Here is a 13,481-nt window from a genome sequence, read left to right on the forward strand (position 1 = left end):
ATTTGGGTGGTCCCTCCCTCATTGAGACTCAGATAGTGGAATACGTATTCCATAGTAGGTTACAATACGCCCATTGTAGCGTTGGGCTTTACCCTCCTTTCCCTCCTCCATGTTATTCTGCAGCCCTCAATTCGAGTTTTAAGAAGGCTGCATGTGTCAGGAAAGCTGACTTTGGTAAGAGCCCTCAGGTGGCCATGTGACATACGTTTAGAAGGGACCTCTTCTATAAATTTTGGGGTGCCCTCCTTTGTACATTTGAGAGTGCCCTCACTTATTCATTTCTTATGGCCCTCAGTCACTCATTTAAGGGCAGAGACTACAGAGCAGAAGTGCACGTGACATGGAGTACAAGAAAGGAGCAGTGCAGCCAATCACAGCCCAATCATGAGTGTTGACACATCCACTTTCTGTGCTGAAGTAGACCATAGAGCGGACTTCCCTTCATCCAAGTGGCTGTTAATAGGAGGGTATTAATTACTTAATTACTTTTTTACAAGTCCAGTACTCATGGGAAGCTTTTCATTCACCCAGGCAACCACTGAAAGAAACAAAGCTAAATATGTACTCTGTGGTAAGCGGTTATTGCTTTCTAACTGCTAAGTGGTCTGCCGAATAACTAATAAGGCCAATAAACATAAAATACAAGTCATCAATTTCATCACCATTTGGACTCTAGACTCCTTCTTGACATCACAACGGAGTCTCACACAGGGGATAAGTAGCGATTAGTGATACTGACAAGGACGTCTCTTGTCGGGATTGCCAATCCCTCCAGAAATTACTGATTGGATAAGTGATGAAGATCAATTTGTACCAGAATTATGGTTAAAAGAAATTCTGGAGAAGACTATGAGCAGCTCCTGATCCAGAGCACAGCACTTTCTCTGTAATACATGGAAAAGACAGTGTAATGACTGGGCATGCATGGTATCCAATGGCCCTGGGGCACTAGTGGTTATTGAGGATGTGACTGAAGACAGAAGCAACCGTATGAAATCTGAAGTGTGCAGGGTGGGACATTTTGCTCAGATTTTTTCTTATGTTTTTTTTCTCAACACCCTGCCTGTTGCATTTTACATAGCTAGGTTGGGTTCATGTTTGTACTCATAGTATTAGAGTTATGTGCAAATACGAGTATCAAATTTGACTCGTTAAACAGAAAAAGACATGCACATTTAAATGAGTAAGGTTTTTGTTTGTTTGATTTTTTTAAAATTAAAATAAATCACCTTGTTCTAAAAGGACATTGTCATGGTTTTTCCTCCCCGTCTACATGGCTAGGGGGCAGAACCTTCTCTCGGGCCTCACTTTCGGAGCTTGGATGCTTTAAATACTGTCATCTCCGGTGAACCAGCTCCGACTATAAGCTTAACGCTGCTTTGCCTGTGATTGCTGGTCCCTGTAAGTGTGATCCTGATCCGTCCCCTTTCTGTGCCCTTGTTTTCTGTCTGTGTTCAGTCCCCTAGTCGTTCGTTCATTCCTCAGTCCCACCTATTTCCTTCCCATAATATCTCCGGTTGTTCCCCCCTCTCCTACCTCCCCACTCAGTTGCTTCCTATGATACTGACCTTGGCCTGACCTCGACCCTGTCTCTGCTTGTTCCTCCAGTCTTCCTGCTCCCCGTACTGTGTATTACACCGGCCTGCCCAACCATCCCCCGCATGCCCTGTGGCTTTTGCTTTCCGGCTGAAGCTGCGAGGCACTGCACCAGCACACACTTTGTGTGCACCTCCTTGCTTATTCAGCTCCATGTAGTGTCTTTCTCTGCAGGGCTCCAGCTCCCCCTGGTGGCAGCCTGACAGACATTACAAAAAATACCAGCAAGGTGCACACCCAGAAAGACAAATGCGGCAAGGCAACAGCCTGCAGTATTGCTGCGTTTTGTAAGCTTTCCAAATCAGATTAAAAAAACAGGTATGGAAAAAGTAAACCACAAGTATCTTTTAGAAAATAAGTTTTTTTTGATGTTTAAGCAATATTCCCCCAATCAGTGCCTGAATCAAAAATGCTCTGTAGATCGAGACACTCATGGAAATCAAAATGCATCAAGAGGCCACAGTATTTTTGTGGGTGTATGATTAAACTAATAATACAGGAATTAAAAAGAAAAAGAAATTATTTGTTTCCCTCTCGTAATAAACACGTTGTGCTTTGAGGGTCTAGGCTGTAACCATATCATAATTGCTGCATTCCCTGCCTCAGCTTTTACATTGGCTATGATAGTCTCTCTTCATTGCCTGCTCTATACCTTTTGATATAATAGCTGCAGAGCATTATGTTGAAGCCTGTGGTAATCCTTGATTTTATGTGAGACTTTTGGGGTTGATGCAATCTTCTTGCAGCAATTTACAGGAACCAAACTGCCGTGATCTATAAAATCATAACATTCAACTTGAATTAGATTTACATCCCATTGATTTGATTGTTTTACTATTTATTAAGTTCTCTAATGGAGGATAACTAGGGATGAGAAAATCCAAACTGTAAAGTTCGAGGTTTGTACCAAACACGAAGTGTCCGGGTATTGGACTCAAACATGGACATTTAAAATATGTCTGTCCTGAGTGCAGCTGCTGTACGTATGCTAACCACTCGATCTAGCATCGGGCTGCTGACTTATGCTCAGCGCTCGGCTCAGTGAGAGCTGCTTGCAGTCTCTGAATGGCTTTCATTGGGGATAAAAATAAGATTTTCCAATGTAATGTGTCCAAAAAAGAAAAAACCTCCATCCCCCAGAAATCCTCTGTTTTATGGGTGACTGTATGTCAGAGTAGAGCAAAATTGCCGAATGATTGCGTTCCATTATACTCCTTACTCAAATCAAGCCCATTAGTTCTTGACTTATATGGTGTTCAGAGTCCGGGAACAAGTTCTGGTCATGTCTGAGCCTTGAAATGGACTTTTAACTTTAATCCGGCCGAACCTGGCAAACCTGAACATTCACGGTCTGCTGATCTCTAGAGAGAACCCTTTTGGACTAAAGGCCCTGTTACACGCAACGACATATCTAATGATATGTCGTTGGGGTCACAGAATTCGCAACGCACATCCGGCCTCGTTAGCGATGTCATTGTGTGTAACAGCTCCGAGCGACTGTTAATGATCAAAAATACTCACCTCATCGTTGATCGTTGACACGTCGTTCATTTTCAATATCTCGTTGGTCGTTATGGACGTAGGTTGTTCGTAGTTCCTGAGGCAGCACACATCGCTACGTGTGACACCCTGGGAATGACGAACAGCTTACCTGCGTCCTCCGGCAACGAGGTGGGCGTGACTTTCCTGCAGCTGCTCTCTGCCCCTCCACTTCAATTAGACGCCTGCCGTGTGACGTCGCTGTGACGGCGCATGAACCTCCCCCTTAACGAAGAGGTTGTTCGCCGCCCACAGCAATGTCGCTAGGAAGGTAAGTGCATGAGACTGGTGTTAGCGATATTCTGCAACACGGGCAGCGATTTGCCCGTGACGCACAAACGACGGGGGAGGGTACGCTCGCTAGCGATATCACTGCGTGTAAAGCCCCCTTATGAAAATCATGGTATTCCTTTCTTTTCTTTTCATTAAAAAAGCCACATCCTTACACCCCATTGTTAATGATGGTTTAATTTATGTGTGAGAAGCTGTTAGGCTGCTTTCACACCTCCGGTTTTTCCTGTGCGGCACAATCCGGCACTTTGCATAAAAAACGCAAACTTTTTTTTTTGCTGTCGGTTGCGTTTTTTTTTGCATAGACTAACACTAGTGCCACATTGTGCCACATGGGCTTGCGTTCCATCCATTTTTTGCCGCATGTGGCAGATTTAGCCGATGCGGCGGCCAGATGGAACGTTGCCTGGCACTTTTTTTGTGCGGCAAAAAAAAAACGTATCGCGCCGCATCCGGCCGGTGCATTTTCCTATGCATGCCTATGGACGCCCGGATGCGACGTGATGCGGCAAAAACCGCATCCGGCCGCCGCATGCCATTTTTGCCACTGCGCATGCTCAGTAGCCTGTCGCAAGCGGCAAAAACTGGACGGGCCGCATGTAAAAAACTTATGCAAAGGATGCGTTTTTTTCGCCGCATCCGTTGCATAGGTTTCACAGCCGGATTGAGCCGCACTGCTCAAACCGGATGTGTGAAAGCAGCCTTATAGGTCAGTAAAGCATGTGGGACATAGTGTATTTGGGAGATGTCAGTTCACCGTTTTGTAGGAATACTGTCATTTGATATAATTTGTGACATGTTTGATGTTATTGCATACAGAAACTCTCCCGAACACCAAGGAGTCCCATACGAGTTATTCTGGGATGCTAGAAGATGCTATCAGCTGCACATTGTGCGATAAGGTAACATTATTGTTATCATATGTAACAAATATAGAGATGTTCATGACCCTCAGTAATCTAAGATGTTAAGAAAACCTTTATAGCAAACATTACATGAGCGGATAGGACGAAATTCAATTTTACCTGCGCATGCGCTTTTACATAGAAATTCAATTTGTGAAGTAGTTATTCTCCACAAATTCAACATTCCTTATTACATTATGCTCAGAGATTATTGGAAAAATAAAAAAGCACTTATACTTATCTTATCAATCACCTCTCTGGCCCCACCATTACTCATCACCACCGGTTCCGTCCTCCCCACCTCTTCTGATCCCCCTCTGTTTGTGACGGAATCTTCAGGCTTCTCACACAGTGCCGGGCTTACGAGTGTCATGGCGCTTGGAAGAGTTTATTTTGTCATGACATGAGTGGTGACCTTCTGCTCACAAGCGCAAAACCATTCTGGCACAATTTGAGAGGCAGAATATCCCAATGTGAGTGATTGGGGACAAGAAGATTCGTGCAGGACCATACAGCTGGCAGTGAGAATTAGAGAGGGTGTGAGCAGTGCTGTGAGCATAACCATTTTTTTATAGTTTAAATCTTGATGGTTTCGAAAAATGGCGGCATTTTTATGGACTCATACTGACCTAGAAAATCATACTGTTAGGTTAATTTTATCGTATAGTGAACATGGTAAATAAAAAAAACAAAACTATTATGAAATTGCACATTTTTTTGCAATTTCAATGCATTTGGAATTTCTTTATCATTTTCCAGCGCATTATACAGTGATATTCAAGGAGTCATTCAAAAGTACAACTCATCCCTCAAAAAACAAGCCCCCATATGGCTATATTGGTGGAAAAATAAAAACGTTATAGTTCTTGGAAAATACAAAAAAAATGAATAGCCCGAGGGTTAAGGGGTTAATCAAGTCTTTTATTTAAGACTGCATATGAATGTTATTGTTAATTCTCATTTTTATCTTCCCTATAACAGCTAGAAAAAGCAGTTACTTCCAGTGTAATTACCCCGACTGTGACGGGCAGAACTTATAGGTAAGTCATTCTCAGTGACCATTACATATTAACCTAATGGATCCGTTCTACAGACGTCCCCGTTATTACATGTTCTTAAAGGAAACCTGTCATCAGAAATTTAGCTTTAAACCTAAATGTTTCCCCCTCTGCAGCTCCTGGGCTGCATTCTAGCAAGGTTCCTGTTGTTTATGTGTCCCCTTTCTGACCAAAATAAAGACTTTTTAAAGTGGTACCTTTTTGTATTCAAATCTTGATAATGGTACACGGGGGCAGGATCTCTGGTGTCCGTTACTGTCCTTTCTGGCGATTTACGCCATCCTCCAATGCTCCATTCCATACTTCAGGACGCCGCCCACTGCGCCCGAGTCAGGACGCCGCCCACTGCGCCCGAGGTGCCCCGCATGCGAGGACCGCTGGTCACGTATGTCGCAGGCACGAGATTATGGGCGGTGCTGTGATTGCATTGCAAGTGCCCGCCCATCATCTCGTGGCCACGCTCTCCCTTATGCCTCCAGCGTTCTGCGCAAGCGCTGGCCAGATGACCCAACGTCACCTCTTTCCCATCTTACCGTACAGCAGGAAATAGATGGGAGGAGCGGAGCAGGACACCACCGGTTACGAGAGGTGACGTCAGGTTATTTGGCCAGCGCTTGCACAGTACGCTGGAGGCAGAGGGGAAAGGGCGGGCATGAGATTATGGGCGGGCACTTACTGATGACAATTACAGCGCCGCCCATAACCTCGTGACTGCGCACACGTCACCAGCGGTCACTGTTCACACAGTGCACAGTCGCACGGCGCATGCGTGGGACCGCACTGGGTGGCATCCTGAGATATGAAATGGAGCGATGGGGGACGGCGTAAAGCGACAGGAGGCAGACTAACGGACACCAGAGAGCCCGACCCCGTGTACCATTATCAAAATTTGAATACAAAAAGGTACCACTTTATAAAGTCTTTATTTTGGTCAGAAAGGGGCACAAGAACAACAGGAACCTCTCCAGAATGCAGCCCAGGAGCTGCAGAGGGGGAATCTTTTAGGTTTAAAGCTAAATTTCTGATGACAGGTTCCCTTTAAGTTTAGTTAATTTTTCATGAAACAATTTAAATACAATATTTGTACTTGCCGATAAAACCCTCAGCACTAAAATCAGTCAACAACCAATGGTTAGACAAACATAGCGTAGATGCCAAATAACACCGACATCGTATGCCCGAATATCACAAATCGTGTTTTATATGGATTTGGTAATTGTGCCTCAAATTCCTTAAATAATCAGTAACAAATCTTAGAAAAGATTCCTCTGTAATTTATTTTTTGTTTTCCTAATTTGGCAATTTTCCACTTTTGCAGTTTTCCCCCTCCTTACGCTAATTATTACAGTACTATATTTTTTTCATTGTTTTTATACCACATAGTCCCATGAAGGCTGTTTTTTTTCTGAAATAATTGTATTTTTCATTAGTGCGATTTGATTTTTCTCATTTAATATACTGGAAAATGGGAAACATATGCCAAGTGCAATGAAATTGTGCAGAAGAAGCAATTCTCATTTTTTTGTGGGTTTTCACTTTTATGTTTTTCATTGTGTTGTGAAAATGACCTGTTAATGTAGTTTCCTAGGTCAGTACGATTACAACTATACCAAACGTTTACAGACAGATGTAGCCAAATTAGAAAAACTAAATGGCCCGTTACACGCGTCGATTTATCTGGCGATATGTCATCGGGATCACAGATTCCGTGACGCACATCCGGCATCGTTTGCGACGTCATTGCGTGTGACACCTACGAGTGACTCTGAACGATCGCAAATAGGGTGAAAATCGTGTATCGTTGACACGTCGTTCATTTTTAAAAAAAAATTCGTTTTGGGGAAGCAGCCGACATATTGCTCCATTTGACACCCTGGCAACATCGAACACCATTCAAATGATGCATGAGTCCAACATAATATCGTTGATCGCTGATGCGTCGATTTTGAGATCGTTAAGTGTGACAGCAAATAAACGACCTACTATATAAGTGATACCGGCAAATCGTAAATACGATCTGGGCGTGTCACATCGCAAATGCGATCACACGAGAAATCGACACGTGTAACGGGCCCTTAACATTGCACAAGTCAAGTGATGCCAGGATAGATACCACAGAAGAATTATTAGTGAGCGGATATCCCAGTACTGTGCTAGCTGTGATAAGGTAACTCTGGAAACATCTGGATGTGTATATACAGTACATATGGAAATATTTTATTACATATTTTTATGGGACAAAACTGGAAATCTGACACTTTGATACAATGAAAACTTCGTTGTGATGTACAATTTTTCTTGATATCATACAGTACAGACCAAAAATCTGGACACCCCTTCTCATTCAAAGAGTTTTCTTTATTTTCAGTACTGTGAAAACTGTAGATTCACATTGAAGGCATCAAAACTATGAATTAACACATGTGGAATAAAACTACTTAACAAAAAGTGTGAAACAACTCAAAATATGTCTTATATTCTAGGTTCTTCAAAGTAGCCACCTTTTGTTTTGATTACTGCTTTGCACACTCTTTGCATTCTCTTGATGAGCTTCAAGAGGTAGTCACCGGAAATGGTTTTCCAACAGTCTTGAAGGAACTCCCAGAGATGCTTAGAACTTGTTCACCTTTTTGCCTTCACTCTCCGGTCCAGGTCACCCCAAACCTTCTCGATTGGGTTCAGGTCTGGTGACTGTGGAGGCCAGGCCATCTGGTGTAGCACCCCATCACTCTCCTTCTTAGTCAAATAGCCCTTACACAGCCTGGAGGTGTGTTTGGGGTCATTGTCCTGTTGAAAAATAAATGATGGTCCAACTAAATGCAAACCGGATGGAATAGCATGTCGCTGCAAGATGCTGTGGTAGGCATGCTGGTTCTGTATGCCTTCAATTTTGAATAAATCCCCAACAGTGTCACCAGCAAAGCACCCCCACACCATCACACCTCCTCCTCCATGCTTCACGGTGGGAACCAGCCATGTAGAGTCCATTCGTTCACTTTTTCTACAAAGACACGGTGGTTGGATCCAAAGATCTCAAATTTAGACTCATCAGACCAAAGCACAGATTTCCACTGGTCTAATGTCCATTCCTTATGTTTTTTAGCCCAAACAAGTCTCTTCTGCTCGTTGCCTGTCCTTAGCAGTTGTTTCCTAGCAGCTATTTTAACATGAAGGCCTGTGCACAAAGTTGTTCTAGAGATGTGTCTGCTTCTAGAACTCTGTGTGGCAATGACCTGGTCTCTAATCTGAGCTGCTGTTAACCTGCAATTTCTGAGGCTGGTGACTCGGATAAACTTATCCTCCGCTGCAGAGATGACTCTTGGTCTTCCTTTCCTGGGGCGGTCGTCATGTAAGCCAGTTTCTTTGTAGCATTTGATGGTTTTTGCTACTGCACTTGGGGACACTTTCTAAGTTTTCCCAATTTTTCGGGCTGACTGACCTTCATTTGTTAAAGTAGTGATAGACACTCGTTTTTCTTTACTTAGCTGCTTTTTTCTTGCCATAATACAAATTCTAACAGTCTATTCAGTAGGACTATCAGCTGTGTATCCACCAGACGTCTGCACAACACAACTGATGGTACCAACCCCATTTATAAGGTAAGAAATCCCACTTATTAAACTTGACAGGGAACACCTGTGACGTGAGAACCATTTCCGGTGACTACCTCTTGAAGCTCATCAAGAGAATGCCAAGAGTGTGCAAAGCAGTAATCAAAGCCAAAGGTGGTCACTTTGAAGAACCTAGAATACAAGACCTATTTTCAGTAGTTTCACACTTTTTTGTTAAGTATTTCATTCCACATGTGTTAATTCATAGATTTGATGTGTTCAATGTGAATCTACAATTTTCAGAGTCATGAAAATAAAGAAAACTCTTTTAATGAGGTGTATCCAAACTTTTGGTCTGTACTGTAAGTTTAGCACAGACTATTTAATTAGTCCATCAACATGCTGTTAGTGTAATGATGTTTCTTCTTACACACTAATTATTTTTGAGCATTGTGTCTCACTTTGGTTCAATATAAAGCAGTAAGTGTACAGCTAACAGTGTAAATATAATGTCCGCCAAATAAATCAGCACATTCATTTCTAAATCGCTGGCAACAAATGTCAGTACACCCCTAAGTGAAAATAGCCACATTATGCCAAAATTGTCAATCTTTTGTGTTGCCATGCTCTGCTTCAGTACATTACAGTATATGTTGACATTCATGATTCCCTTAATGAACTGTAGAACCCATGTGCAGCCCCACCACCATGCCTGACTGTAGGCAGGACACACTTATCTATTTCCTCCTCACCTGATTGCCACAACACGCTTTACATCATCTGAACCAAATAGGTTTATCTTGCTTTCATCACACCACAGGACATGGTTCCAGTAATCCCAACTGTTTGAGGCTTGCTTCTGAAAGACAGCTATGCAGAGCAATGGGATGCAGTGTGTGGCATATGGTCCGAGCACTGACATCTAGACTCTCCACTGATGTAACCTCTGTAGTGTGTGCCATATGGTCTGAGCACTGACAGGCAGACCCACACCCCTGTATCCCCTGCAGTGTGCTGCGTATGGTCTGAGCACTGACAAGTATACCCCCACCCCTGTAACCTCTGCAATGTGTGTGGTGTACAGTCATGGCCAAAAGATTTGAGAATGCTACAAATATTAATTTTTACAAAGTCTACTGCTTAAGTTTTTCTAATGGCAATTTGCATATACTCCAGAATGTCATAAAGAGTGATCAGCTTAACAGCAATTATTTGCAAAGTCAATATTGGCTAAGAAAATGAACTTTAACCCCCAAAACACATTTCAACATCATTGCATTCCTGCCTTAAAAGGAAAGGATTGTTCCATTAACACAGGTGTGGGTGTTGATGAGGACAGGGCTGGCGATCAATCAGTCATGATTAAGTAAGAATGACACCACTGGACACTTTAAAAAGAGGCTGGTGCTTGGTATCATTGTTTCTCTTCAGTTAACCATGGTTATCTCTAAAGAAACACGTGCAGCCATCATTGCTCTGCACAAAAATGGCCTAACAGGGAAGAGTATCGCAGCTACAAAGATTGCACCTCAGTCAACAATCTATCGCATCATCAAGAACTTCAAGGAGAGAGCTTCCATTGATGCCAAAAAGGCTCCAGGGCGCCCAAGAAGGACTAGCAAATGCCAGGACCGTATCTTGAAACTGTTTCAGCTGCGGGATCGGACTACCAGCAGTGCCGAGCTAGCTCAGCAATGGCAGCAGGCTGGTGTGAGTGCTTCTGCACGCACTGTGAGGCAGACACTCTTTGAGTAAGGCTTGGTTTCAAGGAGGGCAGCAAAGAAGCCACTTCTCTCCAGAAAAAACATCAGGGACCGACTGATATTCTGCAAAAGGTACAGGGAGTGGACTGCTGAGGACTGGGGTAAAGTCATTTGCTCAGATGAATCCCCTTTTCGATTGTTTGGGACATCTGGAAAATAGCTTATTAGGAGAAGAAGAGGTGAGCGCTAGCACCAGTCTTGTCTCATGCCAACTGTTAAGCATCCGGAAACCATTCATGTGTGGTGTTGCTTCTCAGCCAAGGGAATCGCACCACTCACAGTCTTACCTAAAAACACAGCCATGAATAAAGAATGTACCAGAATGTCCTCCAAGAGCAACTTCTCCCAACTGTCCAAGAGCAGTTTGGCGCCCAACAATGCCTTTTCCAGCATGGGGGAGCACCTTGCCATAAAGCAAAGATGATCACTAAATGGCTCATGCAACAAAACATAGAGATTTTGGGTCCATGGCCTGGAAACTCCCCAGATCGTAATCCCATTGAGAACTTGTGGGCAATCATCAAGAGACGGGTGGACAAACAAAAACCAACAAATTCTGGCAAAATGCAAGCATTGTTTATGCAAGAATGGACAGCTATCAGTCAGGATTTGGTCCAGAAGTTGATTGAGAGCATGCTAGGGAGAATTGCAGAGGTCCTTAAGAAGAAGGGTCAACACTGCAAATATTGACTTGCTGCAGTAACTCATTCTAACTGTCAATAGAACCTTTTGGTCCTCAAAATATGATTGCAATTATATTTCTGTATGTGATGTAAATATCAGACAAACACAATTAAAAACCAGAGGGCAACAGATCATGTGAAAATATAATTTTGGTGTCATTCTCAAAACTTTTGGCCATGACTGTATGATCTGAGAACTGACAGGCAGACCCATAACCTCTGTATCCTCTGCAATGTGCGGTGTATGGTCTGAGCACTGACAGGCGGACCGCCCACCCCTGTCACCTCTGCAATGTGCGGTGTATGGTCTGAGCACTGACAGGCGGACCCCCCACCCCTGTAACCTCTGCAGTGTGTGGTGTATGGTGTGATCACTGACAGGCAGACCTCCCACCCCTCTAACCTCTGCAATGTGCGGTGTATGGTCTGAGCATTGACAGGCGGACCCTCCACCCCTGTAAGCTCTGCAATGTGTGGCGTATGGTCTGAACACTGACAGGCAGACTCTCCACCCCTGTAACCTCTGCAGTGTGTGGCATATGATCTGAGCACTGACAGGCGAACCATCCACCCTTGTAACCTCTGCAGTGTGCGGTGTATGGTCTGATTACTAACAGTCAGACTCCCCATTCCTGTAACTTCTGAAGTGTTTGACATACAGTCTGAGCACTCACAGGCAGTCCCCCCACCTATGTAACCTCTGCAGTGTGCCTCGATGGTCTGAGCACTGACAGGCGGACCCCCCACCCCTGTAACCTCTGCAGCAATGCTAGTAGCACACATGTGTCTATTCTGAAGAGATGACCTTTGGATATGATGTTAAGCACATGCACTCAGCTTCTGTGATCAACCATGGCAAGGCCTGTTTTGAGGGAACCTATCTAGCTAAACTGCTGTATGGTCTTGGCCACCGTGCTGCAGCCTAAGTTCAGGGTGGTGGCAAACTTATTATAGGCTAAGCCATCGTTATGTAGAGCATCAAGTCTTTTTGTCTATTTCTAAGGGAATCATTTGTGATGGACAACGAGCACATTTAAAATTAATCTAAAACCAGGGCTAGACTTTGCAAAGTATTTGGTAAGTTCTCCATTGTAGCATCATGAATTCAGTGTGTGGCTGATTTCCATGAGACAGATTTTCTGAGCTGCTCTTTAGAGGTCATTCACATAGCACTGACAGACCCTGCTTCTGTTTTTCAGTCTTATAATTAACTCTCCAGGACTTTTCCGCTGCTCGGAGTCTGGAATTCAGTTCCTTGTTACTCGTCCTGTGACTCTCGAATATGAGGTGGATTCATGGAGCAACTTCTCAGAGGTTCTGCAGACCCTGCCTGATGGATATGAGATAATCGGTCCTCTCTACAACATAAAATCTGCCATAAATCCCTTTGCAGTGTCTGCAGTCTACCTTCCGCATTGTTTGTGTGTAGGAGGTAATGCTACATGTCATATATTACAGACCTAAAATATTAAAATATAGTTTATTTACATTACCATCTACAATATTCTTGTTGCCACTACACAAGTAAAATAGAATTTTTTTAAAAACTAAAATTGAAATAAAAATGATTTAATTGGAAGTTATTTACTTGTTTAGCCAAATTATTTTTGGTCAATTCATTATATTTTTACCTTTTTTTAGCTTTTAAAGGAAATACGTCACTGATAAAATGTTTCCACTACAAGGATGATCACATGACTTTGGAAACACCATCCAGAGTAGAAGCCACGTACGCTGTGCTGGAAAATCCCACCTTCTCCTGCTTTGGAGTTATTCTTTCCTCTCTGAAGATAAAAAGGAAAATTCGCTGTCATGGAATGGTCCTGTTATTCTGCAACACGATAATCAGGGAACATCACAATCCCATGTATAGACTTCATCTGTATCTTCTGCCAATGATCCGCACAGCCGAAAAGGTATCTCCTCCATTTTTACATAACACAGGCAATAATTATCATTTCACTTTTCTGATTACACAGAAAAAATGGTCCAGAACCAATTAATGTTGTGTTTCTTTTGGGCTTGGTTTTTGCATTCACAACCTATTTATTTAATGATTAAACATTGAAATTACAATAAAAAAATCTGAGTAATT

The 13,481-nt window shown here is 43.1% G+C and overlaps 1 protein-coding gene across 1 annotated transcript in view; it reads left to right on the plus strand.

The window, feature by feature from the left end:
* LOC142302170 (uncharacterized) overlaps positions 1-13,481 on the plus strand; it is a 143,543-nt gene that overhangs the window by 108,241 nt on the left and 21,821 nt on the right. Inside the window, exons 10-13 of the mRNA XM_075343253.1 lie at positions 4,246-4,328; positions 5,313-5,371; positions 12,586-12,818; positions 13,028-13,302. Of these exons, the coding sequence (XP_075199368.1) occupies positions 4,246-4,328; positions 5,313-5,371; positions 12,586-12,818; positions 13,028-13,302 (650 nt within the window). The remainder of the gene's footprint in view (positions 1-4,245; positions 4,329-5,312; positions 5,372-12,585; positions 12,819-13,027; positions 13,303-13,481) is intronic.

Source organism: Anomaloglossus baeobatrachus, chromosome 4 (assembly GCF_048569485.1).
Source record: "Anomaloglossus baeobatrachus isolate aAnoBae1 chromosome 4, aAnoBae1.hap1, whole genome shotgun sequence".
NCBI lineage: Eukaryota > Metazoa > Chordata > Amphibia > Anura > Aromobatidae > Anomaloglossus > Anomaloglossus baeobatrachus.